Below are 25,722 nucleotides of genomic sequence, written 5' to 3' on the forward strand. Positions count from 1 at the left end.
ATGTGGGCTGCGAGCAACTGCAGCAGGGAGCACCGGCCATGGGACAGGTGAGGGGCTGCTTTTCCCTGTGCTCAGCACCAGCTTCTTCCCTGCCAGGGAGCAGCAGGTCGGGGCTATGTGCTGCCCCCTGCCTGTACCGCAGGGCTGGGGGTCACTGGGATTGAGTGGGCGGGGAGCCAGCGGGAACACAGGGCCTGCTCCGGTGTCCCAGGGCCAGTGCCAGTGGGGCCCAGAGCAGGGTGGCAGGGGCTCTGTGGAGCTGGGCCAGCTCCCCCCTCTCCCAACCCAGCCCAAGAAAATGTAATATCTATGCCTTTTTCCATGTCATGTGCAGTGGGGTCTAGATTTGTGTCTGTCTTTCAAAATATAGTGCTTCACAGCTGCCAAAACTAAATTATTTGTGCTAGTACAAGGGAGATACTTCAAGGAGAACCTTGAAGCCTCCAGCTACCAGGGAGATTGTGTGCCCTCCCTGGGGAATTCAGCTCCCTTTTCTGAGGGTCACTAAAATAAATCCTGACCTTGCTGTGACGGGTATAGAAGCTTTCAGCATTGCTTGCCTGCCAGCTATTAGAAAAATTATCTTGTTACTAACACTGCTTCCCCAATACCCTTTTTGCAGTCTAGTGCCTTCTCCTTTCATTTCTGACTTTCTCCCTTATCCCTGTAGCTGTTTCTCTTGCCACCCTCCTTTTCCCATGGTTCCCCTAGATCATTGTGCCTTTCTTTTCTCCTCCTTCTCAGCAGAGTAGTGAAGGAGTATGCCCAGCTGCTCAAGGGAGACTGTATTGTTGTTTTCTAACACAGGGGCATAGATAAAGGGCTGGACTCCCATCACATACCAGTGCTGCTGTTCACCTGCCTGCACACTTCATGGAAAAAGCAGGAGTGAAGGAGCTCCTGCCACACAAGTGACTTCCAGGCTATAATAACATCAGAGGTAAGAAAAGCTGCCATTAGTCCTTCCCTCAACCCCTTCGGCAGATAGCAGCTCACGGGTACCAAGATTGCTTTACTCGGTAATACTTGCTGCTTGTTTGAACCTGATGCTGTCCAAGAAAATCAATCGCTACTTCCAAATGGGGTGATCTGATAAGGCTTGGCATCTGCCTCCATCTTCACACAGCCCTAGACTGACAAGGAAAAACAAATGGTGAAATTTTCCTTCTGTGTTGGGGGAAAAATGCCCGCACACCAATAACTGCTCAAGCAGACCCGGCCTCCAGCCACATACCCCCTTGGCTTTGGTGCCAACCAGGGTGGAAAGCAAGTGTATACACTGTTTCTAGTGGCAGGGAAAGGATAGGAGCAATGGACTGTGAAGTTATCTGAGGCTCTAAGGCCTTGTGGTGGGGTCTGGGGCACAGGTAAGTTGTACATAGGTGTGTTTGGCCCTCAGCTCCCCCACAAGTGGACAAGCCCTCTGTATGGCCTATACTTTCCCATCTGGAGTATGGGGCTGAGGGGCCATGTGAAGAGCTGCACAGTGCACTATGAGGCTGTTCGTGGAGGCATGGGAGGAGGAAGAAATCAGGGGTGGGCTGTGGGCCGCCTCAGGAATTGGTGTGCAGCCCTTCATGGGGCTGGGAGAAGAGGTGGTGGTATGAGGGCAGTGAATGAGAATGGGAGACCTAGGGGTTGTGGAGATTATTTTGTTTAGTGTGGTGGCCCTGGGGGCAGTAGTTGTAGGGTGATGGGCATCGGTGTATGCCTCTTGCCTGGGGAAGGGAGAATGCCTGTTTTCCAGGAACACACATACTGCATAAAGCGAGGGAAACCTGTATTCTAAGAATGTCTTGGTTTGTGTTAGCAGGAAAGGATTCTTGCTCTCACAGTGCAGTATGGTATTCTGGGTTCAGTAATTATTTCCGTATATAATGTGCCTATCACAGGGGTCGGCAATCATTTCAGGTGAGGGGTTACTTACTGAGTTATGGCAAGCTGTCGAGGGCCACATTGGTAGCCCCATCCCTTGATAGGTGCCCCGCCTCCTGGTTGCCATCTTGTGACCAGAAGTCCTGCCCCCTAGCCCACAACCTTTGCTGCCAGAAGTTCCTTCCCTTGCCCCCAGAAATACTCCTTTCAGCAAAGGGTTTTGCCATCTCAGAACCTGAAAAATATCAAATTATATTCTAAAAATCGAACATCTACAACATTCATTAATTTAATTTCAAAATTTATTTTTGCCCTGATTTACATGTTTATGCAGTGTACACAGAGGTGTTTGCACAATACCTTACAATGAAGTCTTAAGCTTGTATATTGTGGGGGGGGCATGGAGATAGGTTCATGGGGAACTGGTAGTATGTGGGGTATGGCGGAGGGTGAGGGTGTGAATGTGGGTTGAGGGAGCATGTGGGTGAGTGTGAACATGGGGTGTGGGTGGCTATGGGGCTTGGGGGAAGGGTAGCTGGGGCGTGTGAGGAGGTGTGGGGATCTACGTGTATATCAGTGTGAGGAGGTGTAGGTATATGGTGGGCTGTGTATGTGGGATTCGTCCTATGAATGCTCACTCTCTCCTCCGCCTTCACTGCACACACCCACATACATGCACAGAGCGTCTCTCTCACGCACACAGTCTCCCCCTCTCTCATTGCTCTGTCTCTCTCTCTCCCCCTCCCACCTTCTCCTGGCCCAAGGGTACTGGCATGGGCCCCATGCTCCCAGGATCCCGTGATCCGGCAATGCAGCCACAAGGTGCTGGAACAGCCTAAAAGCTGTGGCAGGAAAAGAATTCTGGCTGGGGGAGTGGGGCCGGGCTGGCCTTGTTGCTGGTTCCTGCCAGCTCCCCCTGGGTCCTACTGCTCCTGGCTCCTTTCATCTTTGACAGGAAGCCAGGAGCAGATCAATATACATTTTCTAGATGTTTTAGGGGTGGATAGAATGGCTTGTTGGGCTGGATCTGGCCCGCAGACCGTATTTTGCCCACCCCTGGCCTATTGCTTTGGGGATGAAGCTACATATTATAGTTTCATAGTTGATAGGATCGGAAGGGACCTGAGCAGATCATCAAGTCTGACCCCCTGCCTTGGCAGGAAAAAGTACTGGGGTCAAACGATCCCAGCAAGGTGTTCATCTAGCATCCTCTTAAAAACCCCCAGGATAGGAGCCAGTACCACTTCGCTTGGAAGTTGGTTTCAGATCCAAGCTGCCCTGACAGTGAAGTAGCGCCTCCTGATGTCTAGTCTGAATCTACCCTCTGCCAGCTTGTGACCATTATTTCTAGTCACTCCTGGGAGTGCTCGGGGGAATAGGGACTCCCCCAGTGCCTGCTGGTCCCCTCTGACTAGTTTGTAACAGGCCGTTAGATCCCCTCTCAGCCTTCTCTTGTGGAAGCTGAACAGGTTCAGGTCCCATAGCCTCTCCACGTAGGCCCTGCCCTGCTGCCCCCTGTCATGCAAGTGGCCCTCCTCTGGACCCTCTCCATGTTGTCCACATCCCTCTTGAAGTGCGGCGCCCAGAACTAGGCGTAGTACCCCAACTGCGGCCTGACCAGTGTCACATAGAGGGGGAGGATCACCTCCTTGGACTTGCTCAAGTTGCATCTGTGGATGCATGACAAGGTGTGGCTGGCCTTCCTGACTGTATCCCCACACTGCTGGTCCATGTTCATCTTGGCATCAATGATGACTCCAAGATCCTTTTCTGCCTCTGCACTGACGAGAATGGACTTTCCCAACCAATAGGTATGGTGCTGGTTCTTCCTCCCCAGGTGCATCACCTTGCACTTGTCAGTGTTGAATCCCATCCTATTTTCATCCGCTCACCCCTGTAACCTGTCTAGGTCTGATTGCTGCCTGTTCCATCTGTCTAGCATGCCCACATCCCCCTACATCTTAGTGTCGTCAGCAAATTTGAACCGGATGTTTTTTACCCCCTTGTCCAAGTCATTGATGAAGATGTTGAACAGTGCAGGCCCGAGGACTGAGCCCTGCGGAACCCATTGCCCACATCCCTCAAGGTCAAAAATGACCCATCCACCACCACTCTCTGGATGCAGCCCTCTAGCCAGTTAGCGACCCATTTGACTGTGTAGGTATCGACACCACAGTCCCCTAGTTTTTTAATGAGAATGGCGTGAGACAGTGTCGAAGGTCTTCCTAAAGTCCAGAAAGACTACATCCACTGCTACCCCTGCATCTAAGGATTTTGTGACCTGGTCATAGAAGGCCACCAGGTTAGTCTGACAGGACCTGTCTTTAATGAATCCTTGTTGGTTGCCTCTAAGCATAACCTCCCCCGCTGGCCCCTTGTGGACATGCACCAGGATAATTCTCTCAAAAAAGCTTACCCAGGATTGAGGTAAGACTAAACTGGCCTATAGTTTCCTGGGTCCTCCTTCCTCCTTTTTTTGAAGATGGGAACCATGTTGACCCTCTTCCAGTCCCCTGAGCACCACACCAGAGCACCACGAGTGCTCGTAAAGCCGTGCCAGGGGTCCCACATTAAATTGTGGATAGTCTCAGTCACAAACAGATAGTGAGGTGCACGAAGCCAGTGGTTCTCAACCTTATTTGTACCAGGACCCATTTGTAAACATAGATGGCCAGTCCTGATCTGCAGCTCCCTGGCCCTGCTGATGCCCCTCACTTCCCACCCATAGCCCCCTGGCCTTGCCAGTGCGCCTCACTTCCCCTCATCCACAGCCCCCTGGCTCTGCTGCTGCCCTCACTCCAAAACCCCAGTCCCTTTCCCCCTCTCCCACCCAGGCCATGCTGGTGCCCCTCACTCCCAACCCGCAGCCCTGCCCCTCCCACCCCTGCTATAGGGGGATCCCTGCTGCCCTCATCCCACTCAGGCTGGAGTGTGGTGGCTGCAGCAGCTCTGGCTCATGCGGGCAGCAGTGGGGCGAGTCTGTCCTGGCATGGGCTGGAGGGAGAAGGAGGGGAGGCATGTGGCATTCCCCATGCCTGGGCTGGGTCTCCCCTTCCATGTCAAGCAGCTTGGTCACAGCTCCACCTGCTCCCCGAGCAGCATCTCTTGGCCGCCCCGTCCCTGTGAGTACAGGCACCAGCCCCAGTGCCACCAGCCCAGCCATACAGCTCCCATCTGCCACTGAAGGCCCCCCCTTCCCTCCTGAAGGGGCAGGTGCTGTGTCCCCTGCCTCCCCTACCCCCTGCCCTGACACAGGCACCTGCCTCCCCCTCACACACGCATCCCCTCCACATCCACACCAACACCCACCCCACACATACCCGGACAGTCCCCAAGCCCTGGACCTCCAACCCTCACTCCCCATACATTTACCTGCATCCAGCTTCTGGGGCTCCTCCCATGATCCTGCCTGGCTGCATGCCAGTCACGTGCATGTGTGCATGCAGGTGCATGTGTGCGTGCAGGCGCATGCGCACCTGCTGATTCCAATTGCCCAAATCAGCTCCTTGCAGGCTGGAGTACTGCCAGCCTGCAGGGGGAAACCAACCCATGCTTTCCCATGATTTTCTAGGACATACAACCCTTTCAAAATATTCTTGTGACCCACAGGTTAAAAAATGCTACAGTAAGCTGTTGTCTGATTATTGCTTTAGGTAAATGGTTGGCCTGCATGACCCTACACGGCCAGTGTGGGAGGCCTGGGTCAGAGGATCCCTTAGTTCAATGCAGAGGTCAGGATCTGGGAGAGGCCAGAGGATTTTACTGGCAGGTGCAGAATTGGAAATGTAAAAATGTACTGACAACATGCTGAACCATTTCTCCTGACTGGGACACTGTCCTAGTGAGATGGCACACTGCCCTGTCATAGAAAGTGGGCTTTCTGAATGGCATTTAAGCAGAGATGATTGAATAGTCAATTTTGTGCAACAGACCCATGTGCCAGATAGAACATCAACCAGAAAGGCAACAAACAAGCATGCAGGGAAATGGGCCATGTTTAAATATGCTGAGAGGCCAGCACTGCACATGCAAGTTCTGCTCTTTTGTCTCACAACAATCAACATCGCATTTCATCCCTAACTGCCTCATCCCTAACTGGATAGGGACCTCTTGAAACCCAGGTGTCTTTCTCCAGTCTTGTTAAAGAATCAAGAGTGTAGACTCAATATTTTAACTAAGGTTGCCAGTGCTGCTTTTGCCAGGTCTAGATGATGCATTGAAAAAAGTCCCAGCAACCTCACTAGCACCAGAAGTAGCAACAGTATTGAAAACTGCTGTAGAGAAGCAGCTTATAGAAATAATGCAGAAAGTTCCCGTCAGTGCTGACTGAGACTTGAGCACAACAGTAGTCTTCATTGGCACTAAGGGGTATTCTAATTCTGGACTGAGAGTGTTTGCTAATCCCAGGGAAAAATCGGACCTCTGTCTTTTTTCCAGCCTGATGAGATTGAGATTTATAAACCAGGGCCAGCTTTGGAAATTGAAATGTCCTGTATCTCTTGCCACAAGACCTGGAGCGGGTCTCTTGCTGGCACACATAGGCTGCTCAGAAGGAGCTGCCAGTTTAGGGATGTTTTAAGGAGATAAAACTGATTTCTGCAACTAGTGCTGATGATGGCAGCCATGTATAGGGCAGGGGGATTAAAGGACTTTCATAATCCTGGTGATTTCCTTTTGATGAGGATTATGAAACCAATCACAAATATCAAAAGCTTCAGTTTAAACCAGCAGCCTGAGAGCAGATGCTGTGCTACTCTGGGGTTGGCAGAGCCTGCAGCAGGACGGAGTTGAGGCAGACCCAGGACTGGCTTGCATGTCATTTGGAGAGAATCTCCCCTCCCCCTCATTCATTCCCTATCCACAGTCAATCAGTGGATAGCTGGTTTGGACAAGGACTGCCTGGTAGCCATCAGGTAAGAACCACTACTTCCTTAAACCACAATCTACACTTTGTGGTATGACTGATTCTGGACCTATTTAAACTATTTTTTGTTCTCTTGGAGATCTGTGCTTAGGGGGCCAAGTGAAGGATGCTATAGTGAAGAGACTAAGCCAGAGTGCCCTACTGGTATAATACAGAGGAGGGTATGATATGGCAATAGGACTGACTGGAAAGCAAACTGCAGATTATCCTGTGGGTGAATCTGTGTTCTGGATGCCTACACAATGTATATGCGTAAACTTTACCACTCTGGCCTGTTTTCTTCCTCTTTCCTCTATGAGTGTTCTCCTTACTCAGTCTGATAGTCTCCAGAAAAATAGTCATCCATTTTGAATCAGCTTCTGGCATTCAGGGATGTGCAGCCTCATGTGAGCTGGCCAAGCATTTCCTGACCCTGTTGGAGAGGAGAGGAGCTTCATTTAATCTTATTTTGAGTCAGCAGGACACTTCCTGATTTGAGGGTTTCTCAGTGAAAAGAGGATGAATTTCAGACCCTGTTTCTGGGTCTTCAGGTTATTGTTGCAAATTGGTGTTAGTACTGCATAACGTGACTGCAGTCTAGCCCATGTGTGTATATAGCCTGCTAAATATGCATCGTGTCCTGCTTTCCCTGAGAAATGAGCTCTAGTTCCTACTGGGTGTGTCTACATGTGCCCCTACAGCACTGCTGTCACTGCTCCATGCTGGCAGCATAGAGTTATTTTTAGTCGCTACGTCCATGTACCAGTGCACTATAGCGAAGAAGCATATTGCTATGGCGATGTACTTGTTCCACCGTGATTTGTGACCATCGACACTATGTCACCGTAATGCGTTGCTACAGTGACATAGTGTCTCGTGTGGATGCATCCACTGTGTATCATGTTCTGTTTGGAGGAGCAAATGTACCTGAAGGAGTAAATGCAAACCTGCTTTACCACTGAAGAAATTGAGGCAGGATTCAGGCCTGCCAACCCAGAAGTGATTTTTTTCCACACAGGTAAGTACATATCCCAAACCCAAACACCAGAAGCAAAAGCATGTGGAGGAGAGCTGCTGCCACTGGCTGCGTGCATATCATGTGTGCCAGTCTAGTTTGGACCTCCTGTTGCCCAAGGTACCTGGAAGTTGCCTTTGAATATACAAAAATGTGGAAAGGGACCAGATTATTGTAGAAAAGACTTTTTACCGTATCAGCATCATAAATTCCAGCTCTCTTTCTCAGAAAATTCATTAAACAGAGGAGTGGAACAAAGCTGGTTCTTCCTTGGTGTCTCTCCAGTTAGAGCAGTAGCTATTGCTGCTTCTGCTGTGAGACTAGACTGTTGGCATGCAGGCAGGCCTTAGGCAGGGCCAGCTGGGGCATTTGAAGAGGGGCCTAGTGACTTTGTCCTCTCACACAATGATGTGACATTGGCTCAGGAAACATTGTATAAAACAAAATGCTATTCTCTGCAGATGGGTAGTGAGGAGGAGGAAGATGGAAGGATGATTTTTCCTCCCTTCTCTCTCTCCACCCCTCCCATCAACTGTCATATCCATGCTTAACAGAAAACTGAGTCCAAAATCAGAGGCCCAGTTTTTTAACATAAGCTGTCCCCAGTCTCTTCCTGGGTTGGCTTGAATTAGCTCAGTGGAACCAATTTTCCTTAAAGCTCCAAGTTCTGTGGTCCGGTGATCAGATGAGACTCTCCGCCACATTTATTTAAAAGAAAAAGACCTTAGTCCTTGTGATTGTAAAGGAAAAAATTGAAAAAGTAAGCCCCAAAAGGTCAGTGATCCACAGATTTATTATTTCTTAAAATCTCTAGATTTTGGGGGTCTCACTTGTGATTTCTGAGCCTTTGGGACTGGCAGTATTATTAGTATGCCATATGCATTTCAGTCTGGTATGACATGCCAGACCTCTTGGGGATATTCATATTCTATATATCCAGGCTGTGAAATGAGCCAAGTTTCCTGTGAGGCATCACTACCAATATAATAGAACTCTATAAGAGGGAGGCTGCTGCTATTACCTAGATATTGGCAGGTTTCTTGTCATTTTACCCACTGTAGAGGAACACATTGTGTTGCTGCTATATGCACTGAAAGTCTCAGGATTATTTTCATACTGTTTTCCAGTCCCAAGCTTGCTCTGGCTGTAGGAAACATGCTATATGTTTAACTGCATTCAGATCATGTTGGTTCAGCTAGTAGGCTGTCCTTTTGAGATCAAGTGCATTAACATTATGGGCTTAAAAACAAATCATAGCTCTAATTCAGGTATCAAACTCATCTGGTCCATAGGGCTGGATGATTGACATAGGATCAGTCAATGATTCAAATCAGATCTGTGGACGGCCCCATATGTTGGATCTGGCGTGCATCCTGAAGGAGTGGATGTTGCATGCAGTATGATCCTGTTTCACAGCCACACTGCACACAGCAGCCATTCTGCTGCTGTGGGGCCATGCTGCATATGGCAGCAGCTCTAGTGCCACACCGTTGGATCTAGGATATGCTTTGGAGTGGGCATCACATATAGTATGGTCTCGGAGTGGCTGGAGTGGGCATTGCTTGCATCACAGTCCCAGAGAGGCCTGAGCGGACACCATATGGGCCCCCATATACTGCCTGTGGGTCCACTTGGAGACCCTCAGGCAACACCAGGGACTGGATAATAGGGCTCCATGGACTGGATTTAGTCTGTGGGTTGTATTATTGACACCTCCCCTGCCCCCCCCGCTCTAACTTGTATTTAGCTTAGGTTTTATCTGCTGCTTTCCAGAGCAAAAGAAGGGCATTTTCTTTCTGAAAGCTTAACAGACATTTCTTCCAATCAGTAAGATATTATGGGACAAATTTTACTTTTATGGATGCAGCTGTTTCAGTGGTAGGATAAAATAAGTTAGAGAAAGTGAAATGTCACCTGGAGAGCTAGCATGACAATATGACATGAACATTGCACTTTGCCTACTTAAGCGTTTGGTATTCAGGGCGCACAGGAGTTGTGTGCTACCTCCTCATATTTAATGGGCATAAGTGACTACTGAATTAAATAAGGTTGAGTGAATGTTGAAGAGGGAACTATTGTCAGAAATATATGCATACTCCAGCTACCATGGTCTGATGCCTTGAGAAGTGATTTCTTAGAAATGGAAGGGAGAAAAACAAAAGCCCTGGAAATAAAGGAAAGCAGCAGTTCGACTAAAAATTAGCTACTCTTGTGTTTGTGAGGGGGGGTTTGGTACAGGTGGGGAAAGGGTTACAAATGACAAATGTGCTATATAGCTGTATGTCACGGAGTCACGGAAATGCCCCGTGACTGTGAGGGTGATTGGCAGAGCTGCCAATCACCTGGGCAGCTCAGGTGCTGGTTATCAGGGCGACCAGGCGGGTCACATGGCCAGAAGGGGGCAGGGCCAGGCCTTTATAAGCAGCTTAGGCCGGAGCCTGCCTCACAGTTCCCTTCTGGCTGCCGCAGGAGGAGGAGCTCTGCGGTTGAGCTGAGTGGCCCAAGTTAAGTGGTCGCAGCCTTACCACACTAACCGGCTGCGATGATGCAGGGAACAAGATCACCCTGAAGGGAGGTAGGACTGAGAGCCCTGGCGGGGCTTGGAGTTATGGTTAGGCATACGGAGCCTCTGTGTTTATGTTGCAGCCAGATGGCTTGAGTTTAAGTTACAGTTTGCACCGGAGGACCGGGTGAGGCTGTAGGGGAGCGAGGAGGCCTCACGGGGGCTCCCCAACAGCTTGGGGGTTCCTGGTGCCCAGTAGGGGCACAGTGCCAGTGGAGCACTCTTGTCTGTGTCGGAGAGGCACCGGATTGCGCCAGGGAGGCGCGGTGTGGGGGGTTGCAGACCCCAGCCCATAAAGGCGGTGTTTGGCCCAGCGGGGCAACCGGACCCAGAGAAGGGTCAAGGGGACAGGCACGGCGGCGAGCGCCTGGGCCCCTAGCGCGAGGCGCGCGGTGTCAGCCCTAGAGAGGGCAAGGCCCCAGAGCGGGGCAGAGACAGAGCGCGAGGCGCGCGGTGTCGGCCCTAGAGAGGGCAAGGCCCCAGAGCGGGGCAGAGACAGAGCGCGAGGCGCGCGGTGTCGGCCCTAGAGAGGGCAAGGCCCCAGAGCGGGGCAGAGACAGAGCGCGAGGCGCGCGGTGTCGGCCCTAGAGAGGGCAAGGCCCCAGAGCGGGGCAGAGACAGAGCGCGAGGCGCGCGGTGTCGGCCCTAGAGAGGGCAAGGCCCCAGAGAGGGGCAGGGACAGAGTGCGCGGCACTAGGCGTTGGCCCTAGAGAGGGCCAGGCCCCAGAGCGGGGTAGAACAAGCAGCGAGAGCGAGCCCCGGCCCGAGGGCGCCGGCAGAGAGGGCGGCGAGAGCGAGCCCCGGCCCGAGGGCGCCGGCAGAGAGGGCGGCGAGAGCGAGCCCCGGCCCGAGGGCGCCGGCAGAGAGGGCGGCGAGAGCGAGCCCCGGCCCGAGGGCGCCGGCAGAGAGGGCGGCGAGAGCGAGCCCCGGCCCAGAGGGCGCCGGCAGAGAGGGCGGCGAGAGCGAGCCCCGGCCCAGAGGGCGCCGGCAGAGAGGGCGGCGAGAGCGAGCCCCGGCCCAGAGGGCGCCGGCAGAGAGGGCGGCGAGAGCGAGCCCCGGCCCAGAGGGCGCCGGCAGAGAGGGCGGCGAGAGCGAGCCCCGGCCCAGAGGGCGCCGGCAGAGAGGGCGGCGAGAGCGAGCCCCGGCCCAGAGGGCGCCGGCAGAGAGGGCGGCGAGAGCGAGCCCCGGCCCAGAGGGCGCCGGCAGAGAGGGCGGCGAGAGCGAGCCCCGGCCCAGAGGGCGCCGGCAGAGAGGGCGGCGAGAGCGAGCCCCGGCCCAGAGGGCGCCGGCAGAGAGGGCGGCGAGAGCGAGCCCCGGCCCAGAGGGCGCCGGCAGAGAGGGCGGCGAGAGCGAGCCCCGGCCCAGAGGGCGCCGGCAGAGAGGGCGGCGAGAGCGAGCCCCGGCCCAGAGGGCGCCGGCAGAGAGGGCGGCGAGAGCGAGCCCCGGCCCGGGGGCGCCGGCAGAGAGGGCGGCGAGAGCGAGCCCCGGCCCGGGGGGGCGCCGGCAGAGAGGGCGGCGAGAGCGAGCCCCGGCCCGGGGGCGCCGGCAGAGAGGGCGGCGAGAGCGAGCCCCGGCCCAGGGGGCGCCGGCAGAGAGGGCGGCGAGAGCGAGCCCCGGCCCGGGGGCGCCGGCAGAGAGGGCGGCGAGAGCGAGCCCCGGCCCAGGGGGCGCCGGCAGAGAGGGCGGCGAGAGCGAGCCCCGGCCCGGGGGCGCCGGCAGAGAGGGCGGCGAGAGCGAGCCCCGGCCCGGGGGCGCCGGCAGAGAGGGCGGCGAGAGCGAGCCCCGGCCCGGGGGCGCCGGCAGAGAGGGCGGCGAGAGCGAGCCCCGGCCCGGGGGCGCCGGCAGAGAGGGCGGCGAGAGCGAGCCCCGGCCCGGGGGCGCCGGCAGAGAGGGCGGCGAGAGCGAGCCCCGGCCCGGGGGCGCCGGCGATTGGCGGAACGCCAGCGAGATGGGCCCACGGCGCAGGGAGCGGGCTGGAGATAGGAGCCCGGCCCAAGGGGGCGCCAGGTGGGCGAGGAGCCCAGGGGCCCGAGAGAGAGAACGAGGGCACCCGAGGGGCGAGGGATCATACAAACGTCCCCCAGAACAGCTGCGAGGCTTGGGGCGTGCTGAGGGGGAGGTTTGGAGGCACGCATAGCCCTTGAGGCGGGATGCATATAGATACCCGATTCTGGAGTAGGGACAGGAACACCAGTACCGTCCACTAGGGAAACAGGCAGCCTCCATACTATATATATTAGTCATCAAAGTCGTGGCGGGCGAGATTCTGAGGGTGCTACGTTCACCCTAATGTGATGGTAGGGGGCGCTAGGGAGTTCACGGCCGCCCCTAGGCCCCGCTCCCTCACACTGTAGAACTATGAGGCTTTTTTTCCTGTGTCCTTCCCATTTAAATCAGCTATGTCTGCTCTCTGCAGGTAGGCTAGCCCTTTGGGAGCATTCTTGTTATAGAGACAAAGAATACATCATGCTGTCTCATGGAGACTGGTTTTTCTGGTGCTTGTTCTTGTCAGTCTGAAGTAAGACATTCAGATTGACAGATGATTGCCGAGGTACCTTGCTTGTGGTGAGAGCTGTGCTGTGGTGTTGTCCACATTTCTGTGGGCATTTATCAACAGATTCTTTACAGCCTTGGCATCTCCCATGGCAATAAGTGACAGAAACCAAACCACAGCTCTTGATATCTGAGCTGATTCCCACATGTACAGCCATCTCCAGTAGGTCCTGTGAGGATTGTCCACAGAGTGCAGCTGGCGATGGCAAAAGAGTAAAATTGACCCCCTGAATTTAGATGTGTCAAGATCTATAGTGCTGGTCTTGATAATATGTGATCCAAAGACAAAACAGCTGGAGGGAGACTAATTCTGTGGGAATCTTTTCCTTATGAAGGATGAAGTCCCTTTTCCCCCTTGTTTTCCTCTCTGTTGTAGGCAATGTGGGTAATATTTTGCAGCAGTTAACAGTAAAAGCAACATCAAGTTTGTGTTGGGCAGAGAAGCTGGCTCTGGTATATAAGTTACTTCCCTAATGGTCCTGTGTAGGGCATGCTGTGTCCTGTGCTTTGCTCCTGAATCTTGAAGCACAAAATAATACTTTCTTATCACAGTAGCCCCTACAGGCTTAAACTGAGAACAAAATCCCTTTTCCTAGGCATTATGATAGTTCATGGACAGGGCATGACTGTGCTGCACATTCAGCAGGGTAAATTAGCCCGTGCAGAGTGCTGTGGTACCATGACTAGGCTGCTCTTTTAGAGCTAGCTTAGGATGTCTCAGTGTTATGCTGTAGTATGCAGCATAGATGTACCCCCAGGCACACTCCTTACCCCAAAAAGGTTTCTGTCTCTTCAGGCAAAATAAATACCAATAGGGAACTGGGGTGCAGGGGTAATAAGACCTAGAATTTACAAGTGCGTAATGATTTTTGGGTACCTCAGTATCTGGGTACCCAACTTCAGGAGGTTTTAGGGGAATGCATGGGCAGCACTTTCTGCAAGCAAGTCTACTTTAAGATGTCTTAAATTGGAGGCACCTAAAAATTATTAGTCGGTTGTGAAACTTTTGATTTGTGATACTTGTCTGAGATCACACAAAGAGTCTATGGCAGAGCTGAGACAAAGAACAAAATTCACCTGAGTCCCAGTTCAGTGCCTTAACCACAAGATTGTGCTTTTAAGCCCTGCCCTGGCTTTCTGGGCAAGTTGGACAAAAGTGGCATGACATGAATAAGCAGATAACTGCCGTGCCCAGCTATGGTACTGGGCCAGGCAAAGGCCTACAAGCCTAGAACGTAATGAATGTGGCTGCTAAATCTGTTTCGCACTCAGAACAGTTCTGAGTCTATTGTTTGGAGAGAGTCTGGCACTGACCAGATGCAGAGCCTGAATCCTCTGGAGAGAGGGTCTCTCCAAGGTTACTGATAAGGCAATGAGAAGTCTAAGGCTCCTTCACCTTTTGAAAAATCCCAAATCCAAGTGCAACACCCTCTGTTCACTTGCTACGATGCTTTCTGGGGTCTGAGTTATGCTCCTGCAGGCCAGGGCAGTTAAAAATTTTCACTGGTCTCCAAAAAATGGAGACTAAACAAAGGACATTCCTGAGCACCAGCCAAAGGCCGTCAAGCTTCCCTCCCATCCCCCTTCCTTGAAACTTCCTTCCACATTCCCTTGCTCTGGGCAGCTCTGGGTGTAGAATTACACTCATCCTCCTGCAGGAAGTCAGGCTGTCCTTGGCCAATGCCTAGGATTTGCAGACCTTCCTTCCCTCCCCTATGGCTATGCAAGTGTGTAGCCATGGTGACTCAGTGGGCCCCTCCAAACATGGCTTACCTTCTATAGCTGCCTCTTCCTGTCTGTGGTTGGTGTGTTTTTTTGGTTGAATGCCCTGGAATGTGGCTTCCAGTGAGTGCAGGGCTGATTCCCAGCTCCCAAGGCGCACTTGGCTCACGCGCAGCTGGGTCACTGGAGAAAGCAGAGGCAAGCTGGAGAGGGGAGGAGAGAAGGGGGGAAAAGAGGGCATCCCAGCTGCTGAGGAGACTCAGCAAGCAGCTGCGCTCAGGCTCTGGCAAAGGGTTTGGATTTATTTATTTATTTTCCTCTTCTTTCGGCTTCCAGCCCCTTTTGCTGTTTTGCTCCAGCTCTTTCTGAGGGGTGTGGTGGTAGGAAAAATCTGCATTTAACATGAGCGATTTCAGACAGGGAGGGGCTTAGCTGGGGTCTTGCTGCCATCTCCCTGCACTAATGCCTGACCCCCAAAGCTGGGGCCCTGCTGCCATTCCCCGCAGGCTGCCTGCTTATATTTGCTCTGTGTCTCTGGAGTGTAATTCGGCACCCTCTGCTTTCTTTTAACAGCGCAAATGTGAACAGTTAGAAATCTACAGGTAGAAGGGATAATATTTTTCCTGCCTCATGCATGTTGCCTGAACAGCATTGCATAGAAATGGCACCAACTAAAGTGGGTCTGAGGGAGTGGGGTAACTTCTCTCCTGCTCTGTCTTGAGGAGCGGGGCTTGGTATTAGCAGCTTTTCTAGTCTTACAGGCAGGGGCCTCCAGGATCCAGGCTTAGGGAAATGGAACCCTCAGGGGTGCAGCCTGTGTGTGGCCCACTGTTTCACAGAAAGACTTTTGTTTTGTGACACAACTTGAACTTGGAAGGAGGCTGGGGAAGAGCTTCTCCCCAGCACGGACTTTGGCAGGGGGAAAGTTCCCACACTTCCTCATCAGAAGCAGCAGTCTCCTCCCAGTCGAATCAAGAAGGGCTTGGTGAGTATGAAAATAGGGAGAACTGAATAGAATGGTGGGGCTCTTCTGTAGCCATCACCTCCTCCCCATGGTTAGGGAGGATGGTTCTTAGGCCTAAAAGGGAGTTATATGGAGGGACTGGAGATCTTGCCTGTTGCGGCGGTGGGGGGAGGAGGAACTATGATGAAGAATCTCTTGTGGAGTCAAGTATCAGCTGGTGTCAGAAGTCAGACCCAGATGCTAGCTGAGTACCTTGCTGTTACTCCTGTACCAGGACAGGAAGGAGGGTTTTGTAACTACGGCACTTCACTGAGCCTGCCTGAGGACATTTGAGTTCAGTTCCTAGCTCTGCCATACTGTGTGACATTTGGCAAGTCACTATGCTAAGAAATTCAAAAGTATCCAGTGATCTTTTTGGAAGCCCCATCATAAGCCACTTTTAAATGAGTCTTAAATAGATGCTTTCTTTAACTTTTTTTGGAGCAAAGCATACCAGCCCTTTGCAAGTCAGATCTCTTCAAGTTTGGGGACTGAGAAACTGAGGTACTTAGAATCAATGGGCATTTATAGATGTGCTCCGGGAAGTGAGGATGGGACACTTTAATTAGAGCGGCTTCAAGAGCTGCTCTAATTAAAGCACCCGAAGCGTCATGTGTATCAGCATTCTTGCACTGAAAAATGGCAGCAGGGACACTAACTAAAGCTTGTTGAATGAGCTTTTATTAAAGCGCCCCATCACCATTTTTCAGAGTGGGGATGCTGATGCATGTGATGCTGGAGTCTGCTGAAGCAAGGTAATTACCACGCTATAGCAGACGCAATTAATCGAGTCGGCTCCAATGTGCTATAATTACAGCATGTCGCAGCAGCCTCACTGCATGTGTATGGGCACCTAGTGAACCCTTTACAGATTTTAGCAAATGAGGGTAATAATGTTTCCTTTACCCTCATGCTATGCCTGTCTGGTCTATTTAGGTTTCACTTCTTGGCCTCTTGTGAGCTAAGATAGTGTAGGGAGTATCTGAAGTCCTGGACTAAAGAGTCTGGGATGGAGGATGCTTGTATGTAGTATCTGGGGTCATCAGAACCCCAAGACATCTGGGCTTGGGTCTGCATGTAGAATGCCTGCCAATGGATTTGGGAGTATCTGAAGTCCCAGGGTGATAAGTTTCAGATGGAGGATGCTCTCCAGTTCATAGATTCATAGATGTAGGGTCGGAAGGGACCTTGTAGATCTCCTAGTCCAACCCCCTGTCCTGGGCAGGAGAGAAAACTGAGCTCAAATGACCCCAGCCAGGTAAACGAGCCTCCTCTTAAAGACCCCCGGGGTAGGAGCCATCACCACTTCCCTTGGAAGTTGGTTCCAGATCCTAGCCGCCTTGACTCTGAAATAGTGCCTTCTAATGTCTAGTCTAAACCTACTCTCTAGCAACTTACGGCTGTTATTCCTTGTTCTCCAGGAGGTGCTTGGGGGAACAAGGTCTCTCCCAAACCCCGCTGGTCCCCCCCCCAGTAAGTTTATAGACAGCCACTGGGTCCCCCCTGAGCCTTCTCTTGTGAGGACTGAACAGGTTAAGGTCCCATAGCCTCTCCTCATAGGGTCTGCCCTGCTGTCCCTGGATCGTGTGAGTGACCCTCCTTTGGACCTTCTCCATGCTGTTCACATCCCTCCTGTGCCCAGCACTGGATGCAGTACTCCAGCTGTGGCCTGACCAGCGTCACATAGAGAGGGAAAATCACCTTCTTGGCCCTGCTCGTGATGCATCTGTGGATGCATGACAAGGTACGGTTAGCCCTACTGACCGTGTTCGCGCATTGTTGGCCCATGTTCATCTTGGAGTCAATAATGACTCCAAGATCTCTTTCTGCCACCGTGCTTTTGAGAAGGGAGTTACCCAGCCTGTAGGTATGCTGCTAGTTCCTACTGCCCAAGTGCAGCACCCTGCACTTGTCAATATTGAATCCCATCCTATTTTCATTTGCCCACCCCTGTAAACTGTCCAGGTCCTGCTGTAATCTGTCCTTCCTTTCTAGCATGCCCACCTCACCCCAAATCTTGGTGTCGTCTGCTAGTTTAAACAGGCTGCTCTTCACCTCGTCGTCCAAGTCACTAATAAAGAAATTGAACAGTAGGCCCAAGGACTGAGCACTGGGAGACTACACTGCCCACTTCCCTCCAGGTCAAAAATGACCCGTCTACCATCACTCTGAGTATGACCCCTCAGCCAATTAGCAATCTATCTGACAGATGTGCTTCTTGATAATCTTCTCAAAGAGCTTCCCCAGGATTGAAGTAAGACTAAGACTGTGGTTGTAGCACCACATGTGGTGTTTAGAATGATTGAGTTCTGCCTGCTCAATTGATACGGTTTTTGGAATGATTGAGTTCTGCTCGATCAATATGATTCAGAACTGATTTGGCTCATTTGACCTGGAACACAAAATAAACAAACAAATAACTAAATATAAAATTAGGGGGTGTGTGTCTGTGTGTGTATGTATGTATATAATAGAGGTGTGTGTGTGTGTGTGTGTGTGTGTGTGTGTGTGTATACACATATACACACATACAAAATTAGGTTTGCAAGCCCCTTGGGGCAGGGACTGTCTTTGTCCAGTGCATAGCCTCTAAGGCACAATGGAAAAGAGAATAAAAGTTCTGGGTGTCTCAGCTGTCTGCCATAGAATCCCTTTGGCACCCCCTTGTCATGGGACCCTTTTCAAGGTCAGCATGCAAGTAAATGTTCTGAGTTGTACTAACTGAAGCCAGCTGTCCTTTTAGCCTGGTGTCTGCTATGACTTCTGTAATTAGATTCCTCCACTGTGATATTTTTTTGAACAGATGCATAATTCTGAAGTCTGTTTGAAAAACAACAAAAAAATTCCTGTGAAAAAGTTTATGGGCAGAGAGAGCCCCATTGGTGATGCTGCCTTCTTCCTTCAGTGGCGGAGCAGCTTAGGTGACCAAGGGTTCTTTTGCCCACGCTGCTTAAATCTGTTTAAACTGAATGAGGCATCCTGGAAAAGGATTATCTTGCTGGTATGAACAGCATTTCCACTAGGGTTCTGTTAGCAACACTTTCTTAGTGATGTTCAGATAATACTGTTATAGAAAGGCAAAGTGTTAATCATTTTAAAAGTAGCAACGTTGAATGGGAAGAAAAGCCCTATGTCAGAGGCTGGAGGGAAGCATTCAGAGTAGTTTGGGTGAAAGGAAGGGACTAGTATCACACATTCACATGACTCTAAGTGGCAGAGAGGATTGGACTACCGTTGCAACTTGGCAATGTCTAATTGCCACACACACTGGCAGCCAGGGCTTTGTGGGGAGCCAAATTATAAACAGAGAGCATAGGAAGTTAGGGCTGGAAGGGAATTCATGAGATTGTCTAGTCCAGCTCCCTGCTCCAGGCAGAATTATCCCTGAATAAACCATCCCAGTGAAGTGTTTGTCTAACGTGCTCTTGAAAATTTCCTGGGATGGGAGTTCCACAACCTCTCTAGGTAGCCTTTTCCAATGCCTTACCACCCACATTGTCAAAAAGTTCTTCCTAATCTCCAACCCGTATTTCCTCTGTTGCAGGTTTAGACCATTGCTCTTAATCCTGTCCTCTGTGGCCACTGAGAAAACCCATTCCCATCTTCTCTATAATTACCCTTCAGATATTTGAAGACTGTTATGAAATACCCCCTCAGTCTAGACTAAATAATCCTAGTTCTTTTAACCTTTGCACCTAAATTATATTTTTCAGGCCTCTGCTGGTCTCTTTCCAATCTGTACACGCCTTTCTTGAAGTGTGAGTTCCAAAATGGGACACAGTGCCTATTTTACTGTGCGTTAAAGCACCACATAAAAAAAAATGCAGTTATGTTAATTCACAGTAAAATAGGCTACTGCACATTCCACATCACTTAAAAACTATGTGCATTTGTTACTACGCATTAAAGCAGTCTAATGTGCATTTTTTTTTAGTACCTCATATTGGAGATACTGCATTTAATGTTCATTAGAAAAAGCACCTTAATGCACATGTAGACAGATCCACAGTCTTCTTAATGCAACCTGGAATGCTCTTGGGGTTGTTTTTGTTTGTTTGTTTTTGTAATGAGCACATATGGCTCATATTCAGCTTATGGTCTGCTGTAACCCCCAGATCCTTCTCTACAGTACTGTATCCTAGCCAATCATTCCCCAGTCTGTATTTGTGCATACAGTTATTCCATTCTAAGTACAGGGCTTCGCAATCAAGCATGAAAAGCTTTAGGGAGTAAATTCTTCTCCTAGCACAAACTGACTTCAGTAGAACTACACTGTATAGGACTCTTAACAGAGTTTTGTGGAATTCCCTTGCTACAGCTGCTGTTCTTCCAGGAGGGCTGGCAGGCACAGGCCTCAGTGATGCAAGCTCTTTCCAGACTCGAAACCTGAGCCACATCCGCTAATTGAAGAGGAAATATATGCCATCCCAGAGCAAGGCATTGTACAAGAGATGGTGCTGGGCATCTTACTGTCTTTTGATTGGTTATTTGGAGTTTAAGTGTAAAACGGCTCAAGTGTTTGTAGTCCTAAGTGGTTTGTAGTTCTTTGTAACCAGCTTTTCTTGCCTAATTACCATCCCCATCCTTACTTTGTATTTTAATTCCTCTTTTCCTCAAACCTTCTGCAAAGTCATGAGATTATTTTGTGTTGCTTGCTGACTTTTTTTTTTCCAGAACCGTTTAGTCTCCTAGATGGGAAAGAATTACATTCTGACTTTCACTTTCATGCCTTCTCTCCCCATAACATCTTTCTCATTTTCAGACAAATACCTGAGCCTGGATATACTTTCTCCAAGAGCTGTGGGCTTGTGCACACTTTGGAGGCTAGAATTAGGATTCATAGTTATTTGATAAATTGTAAGAGTGGCCAGAGATAAACTATATGAAATTCAGTAAGGAAAAGTGCAAAGTATTGTATTTATGATGAAATGGTCAAATGTACAAATGCAAATCAGGAAATGATTGGTTAGGTTGCACTACTGCAGAAAAGGATCTGGAGGGTTATAGTGGACTGTAATCTCAATGTGAGTCAACAAGGTAATGTTGTCACAAAAAAAGAGCCAGTAGCATAGTGGGTTGTATTAATATGCTGCATGTTTTTATCACTTTCACTGATGAAGCCTCACCTGATGTACTGTTTTCAGTTTTGGGCACTGCACTTCAAGAAAGACTTGGATAGATTGGAGATTTAGTTTGGTTGTTAGGAAGAAGTTTTTATGAGTGTAGTTGAGCACTAGTACAAAGTACATTGAGACGCTGTGAAATCTCTATTGTGGTAAATTTTTAAGTGCAGGTTATACAAACACTTGGCTGAGATGGTTTAGACAGGGATGTTTCTGACTTGGACAGGGGCTTGGATTAGGTGATTTCCTGAGGTCCCTTCCAGACCTGTTTTCCTATGATTCTGTGACTTTAAACCTTGGCCCTTGGCAAGAGCAAGGGCCAGATAAGCAAAGAGCCACCTACTGTATCACCCTTACAGTAGAAACAAAAAATCAAAGTCTGTTACAGTTGACCTGTGGTATCTGTCCATCTGCAATTACCATGGAAAGTGAAAGCTAAACCACAACAGTTTACCTGGAGTGAGATGGAGTTAAGTTTCACTCCAGGTGAACTTTCACTTAGAGTGAGGTAATTGTAGGGACACACAATTACTGTGTATCAGCTCTGAGGACAGTAAGTCCACAATGCTATTAATTTGCTTTTGAATGTTTATCTATACCTTTTCTGTCACAGGGAAGAACATTTAGCATCCAGATGTATCAAGCTGGAATGCATCTATGTATTTCTAATATACCAATCACCTAGTACACAGCAGCAGTAAATCAAAGAGTCACTCCTGGATTTGTTTTAAAAGCATTAAGCATTTGAGTGTTTGTTGTAGTGGAGGGATTCAGATATCCAAGCTGGAGTTCATCTGATCTCAGAGAGGGCCCTGATCTCCACAGCCAGGAACTCTGCACGCATGTTATCTTGTGAGACCTAGAACAAAGCCTTTGTCCTAAGAGAATGACCAGGCTGGTTTTCTTGGAATTGATATGCATCCTACACTCCTGCTCCAAAGCCATGCAGAACTGATTTTTGCTCACCTGGGAGCATCTTTCTTCACACACTCTTTACTCTGCACCTCTGTCTTCCATGATTCTATCCAAGACTGGGAGTACATATACTAGAATACTTCAAGGAAGTTTGTTCTAATGGGGGCTGCATCCCTACTGACGGTGGGATGTAACTGAAATCTACTGAGACATGATATTTTTCTGAGATTACCAGCACACACTCAACATTAGATTCTAGACTGGAGGCTGATCCAAGTTGCCCCACCAGTGGTTTTGAAAGTTGCTAGTATTCTCTTTGGTGTAATATACAGATTTGGGAGCAGCAGAGTTGCCCCTTCATTTGTGAGAAAATTTGTCTGGAAGAGGAGCAGAGAGAGGGATGGAGGGAGTCATAGTCACCCCTCCCAAAATGTCATTGAAGTTGGCCATTTTTTAGCTAGCTGGATCATGGTCCGAGGGCAAAAGCAGCATGACCTAGGCCCTAGGGGTAGACCAGAGGTGTATGAGTTTTATCCTTAGAGTTTTCAGTTGCTTGTTGATTTGCCCAAGGTTGCGGACTTAATTTTTTCTATATTTCAGTTTCCTCCTGTAAAATGAAGACTACCTGTCTTTGTAATATGCTTTAAATTCCTATGATAAAATGTGCTAGATAAGTAAAAATATTTATTTTTCATTCATTAATCTGATTGGTCACTGTCAGGAACATCCTGCCTGGAGGCCATTACTGCTATTGTAAATCATTTATACAGGGAGACAGAGCAAATGCAAAGAGAACACAACCTTTCTAATGTGTCTGCAGAAATGGAAAGTTGAAGTGTCTGTTGCCATAGACACACTGTTCTGTTCACAGGACTTGTTCCTTGTCCTCGCATCTGAAATTTGGCACAGTAACGAATCAGAAAGTGTCGCTTCATTCTCACTATAGCAGATTACGAAAGAAGGTATAAAATAGCAGAACAGTGATGCCAGGTGGGTTTCCTGAAATGATGGGCATACCTGACAAATACACCCAACTGGGAGGAGGGTATGCTGGCAGTTAGTGGGAACAGGGGCCTCAGAGTTCAGGGTTCCTACTTCTGGGCCCAGTGCTATAGTGGACACCGTGCAAACTGGGTCTCCATTTGTCCTTACATAAGACAGGGATAATAAGAGACATTTAAGCTCTCTGAGGCAGGGGCTGTCTTTTTTCCATGTGTTTGTAAAGTGCCTAGCACAATGGGATCCTGGTGCATGACTGAGGTGTAGGGGTCATACAAATACTAGTAACAAGTAGTGATGTGCAACTGTTAGTGCTCTAGCAAGAAGCTCTATAAGGCTAAATAATGTTAAAAGGGACAATGGAGATCCTCTTTCCATGAGACAAGGGAGTATAGGACAATCTAGCCAGACCACTCCTGAGAGTTCTCTTTTCAGCAGAGCTAAACTTTTGCACTTAATGCTGTTTTCTTTGTCTGAAGGGTCCCACAGGAGGTGAAAGGTATGGAGGGGAACTCGCCAGTGGAGAAGAGAAGAACTATGAAGAATGTGAAGCAGTACAGCAGGAGCACTAGTAGAAACAAGCTCTCTCTTGAGAACACATTGCCTGGCAGTGATCTGCCCAAGGGAGTGGCACTGGAGCCGGTAGGGCTGCGAGGGGAGCTAAGCAGAAGCCCTCACTCTGTTCTGGAGGGCAAAGTGAAGGCTCTGAAGGAGAAGAGAGTCACCATGAAACAGGGAGGAGTACTATTCCAGGAGCATCTCTCTCCAAAGAAGACCAAAGTCAAGAAGGGGAAGCTCTTATTGGGCCCAGCTGTTGTGGAGGGGGTCACTCCAGATGCAGTGGTGGAGCCGCGGGCTCAGATTCGCACCTACTTGACGGATGTGGTGCTAGACAGTAGAGATGATGCAGACTGTGGACAGCGTGCCAGGAAGGCCATGCTCACAGGCCCTTGGGACAGCAATGTAGAATCTGTGAAAGGTCACAGGACAGTGGGAGAGCATGCAGCCTTGAGCCAGAGCTCAGCTGATGTGCTTTGGAGATTTCCTACTCCAGGAACCAACATAATGGAAAATGCTGAGTACCCAGAAAGTGGAGGCAGTCGAGGTTCCCCAGATGGGTTCTGGGATGCAGGCTCATACAAGAATGCTGTGTCCAGCAGCCATAAATCTTCCTTAAGAGAAAATGGCAGACCTGCCCTGCCAGCCTCCTGTGGAGAAGAGATGACCCAGGCAACAGACTTTGAAAGCATCCCATTTGTGCCCAGATATGATTCATGTGGAGCAGCCTCCTCTGGATGGCTTTGGAGGGCAGACAGCTGGGAAAGTATTGGCAGCACTGGGAGTACTGCCAGTGTGCTATCTCTGGCTGAACGTGTGGAAAGGAACCGGATGATGTTGCAGGAGATGCTGAGCCTGTCAGGACAGAGCCGTGGTCTGCAGGAGTCACGTACACTTCATCAGCATGAGGGGGAAGGTTCCTTACTAGCAAAGAATGGACCTGGTCATGGTAGGTATATGATGGAGGGCATCCAAAGTGTGGGAGATGTGAAGGTGGGATAGTTGTAGTCATCTCCATAGAGCTTGGCCATTGCATCTTAGTTCTACCCTGCAGAACCTAAAGTTGCTATTCTAGTCCCTGGTCCCAGCAAGAAGAGCACATCATTCCTGAACTCTGACAGCTCTGCCATTGTTCTGGTGGCCTTGCAATGTAAAACAAACTCCCCCTCTGACTTAGATTATCATATTTAATTATTTGTTGAAAGGTTTCCTATGAAGAAAGCAAAAGAAACTGGTTCTGGATGTCTTTCCCATTTTCTGCCACTTTATGATAGAAAGAAAAAAAGAAATATCGCGGAAGCTGTTGAAGGATTTTTGTCTGTTTTCTTTCATCTTAGGCCCTTTCTCCATAAAATTTTATACCAATTCAATTAAATCAACACAATTTCCATGTGTAAAAACTTGAATTCAGTGCCTTTTGTTGATTAAACTTCTGACATATCAGGAAAGTCAAATCTGATTTTATTGGATGCTTGAGAGATGACTTTCAATGGCTTCCAGTTCAAAATTGAATCTTTAATGAAGAAAGTCTTTCATCCAAGTAAATGTTGTATTTTTACCTAAAATCTTGAGTTTTATACCTGTTCAAAGTGCTTTAATACTAAATATTTCTCCCAGTTAATGAAGTTTAACTTTCTGATATAAAAATACTGTCAGTTATCTGAAATATCTTCCAGGTTAAATAGTGTAGACTTGAATTTTTAATAGTAAAATCATGAGCAGAAAGAAAAAAAGGCCTTTCAAACTATTTTTTTTTTTTTTTTTTACAAGAAATGATATGGGTCCATTTTTTCTCTTTGCAGGCCACTGTTAAGTTATTACGGACTCTAGAGCTGCTTGCAGACATTAAACCCCGCCCCCCAAAAAAAACCCCAAAACAAAACAAGCTTTACCATAAGACGCAGCACATTACTTCAGTCCAGCTCTGCAGCATCTGTATAGATTGGGTGCTTTAGCAGGGCTTTTTGATGCCTTTATCTAAAGCTGAGTGTAACAGCATGGGGTCTTAGGGGTGGCCGTGACCTCCCCTAACGCCCCTTACCGTGCCAATGTGGTACTAAAGCACCCTCACATCTCGCCCGCCATGTCTTTGATGTTAACAATGTATAGGGGAGGCTGCCTTTTGTCCTCTCTGACACGGTGCTCTGATGTATCTCAGTCTCAATTCTATTTTGGGTGACTCGGTGCACCCCAGCCTTATGGGCTATGTGTGGCTCCAACCACCCCTGTACCACGCCCCAAGCCTCACAGATGTACCAGATGTTGTTTGGTCGATTTCCCTCTCTGCGCCCCCTGCTGGCACTCTCTGGCTTGTCTCGCAGCCTGCGGCCCCCCCGTCCCCTTTTTGGGGCTTCTCGCCACTGCCCATTCTGGGGCTTCTTGCCTTAGGGCTCAGGTGGCCTCGGCCTTACTTGGCCCCCTCCCAGTCTTCTGCGCCCCTTCTCAGGGCTGGGGTCAGTGCACCCCTCTCTGGCACCAGGGTCCCCACGCTAC

At 49.7% G+C, this 25,722-nt stretch overlaps 1 protein-coding gene and 1 long non-coding RNA gene across 11 annotated transcripts in view; one reads left to right on the forward strand and one right to left on the reverse strand.

Moving 5' to 3' along the window:
- Positions 1 to 25,722, forward strand: part of KIAA1614 (KIAA1614 ortholog) — a 65,591-nt gene that overhangs the window by 6,003 nt on the left and 33,866 nt on the right. For 5 of the 9 annotated variants that reach the window (XR_016442394.1, XR_016442395.1, XM_090047845.1 and 2 more), the window contains exons 1-2: positions 14,684 to 14,924; positions 23,151 to 24,178. Coding sequence is in view for 7 of the 9 variants with exons in the window: in XM_090047845.1 (XP_089903971.1) it covers positions 14,743 to 14,924; positions 23,151 to 24,178 (1,210 nt within the window). In the remaining 2 variants the exon portion in view is untranslated. Of the gene's footprint in view, positions 1 to 11; positions 941 to 10,268; positions 10,369 to 14,683; positions 15,617 to 23,150; positions 24,179 to 25,722 lie in introns of those variants that run through there. The other 4 variants (XM_090047850.1, XM_090047848.1, XM_090047851.1 and 1 more) reach the window with 4 other exon arrangements.
- Positions 935 to 14,821, reverse strand: LOC149864092 (uncharacterized). Of its 2 annotated transcripts, none has more exons than XR_016442396.1 (4): positions 14,683 to 14,821; positions 7,063 to 7,211; positions 1,928 to 2,110; positions 935 to 1,133 (listed from the first exon to the last, which is right to left on the reverse strand). It is a non-coding gene; the product is annotated as an uncharacterized LOC149864092 (long non-coding RNA). The 2 variants fall into 2 exon arrangements; XR_016442397.1 differs by having other exon boundaries at positions 5,248 to 7,211.

This window comes from Crocodylus siamensis, chromosome 5, assembly GCF_052110815.1.
Source record: "Crocodylus siamensis isolate JL-2025a chromosome 5, ASM5211081v1, whole genome shotgun sequence".
NCBI lineage: Eukaryota > Metazoa > Chordata > Crocodylia > Crocodylidae > Crocodylus > Crocodylus siamensis.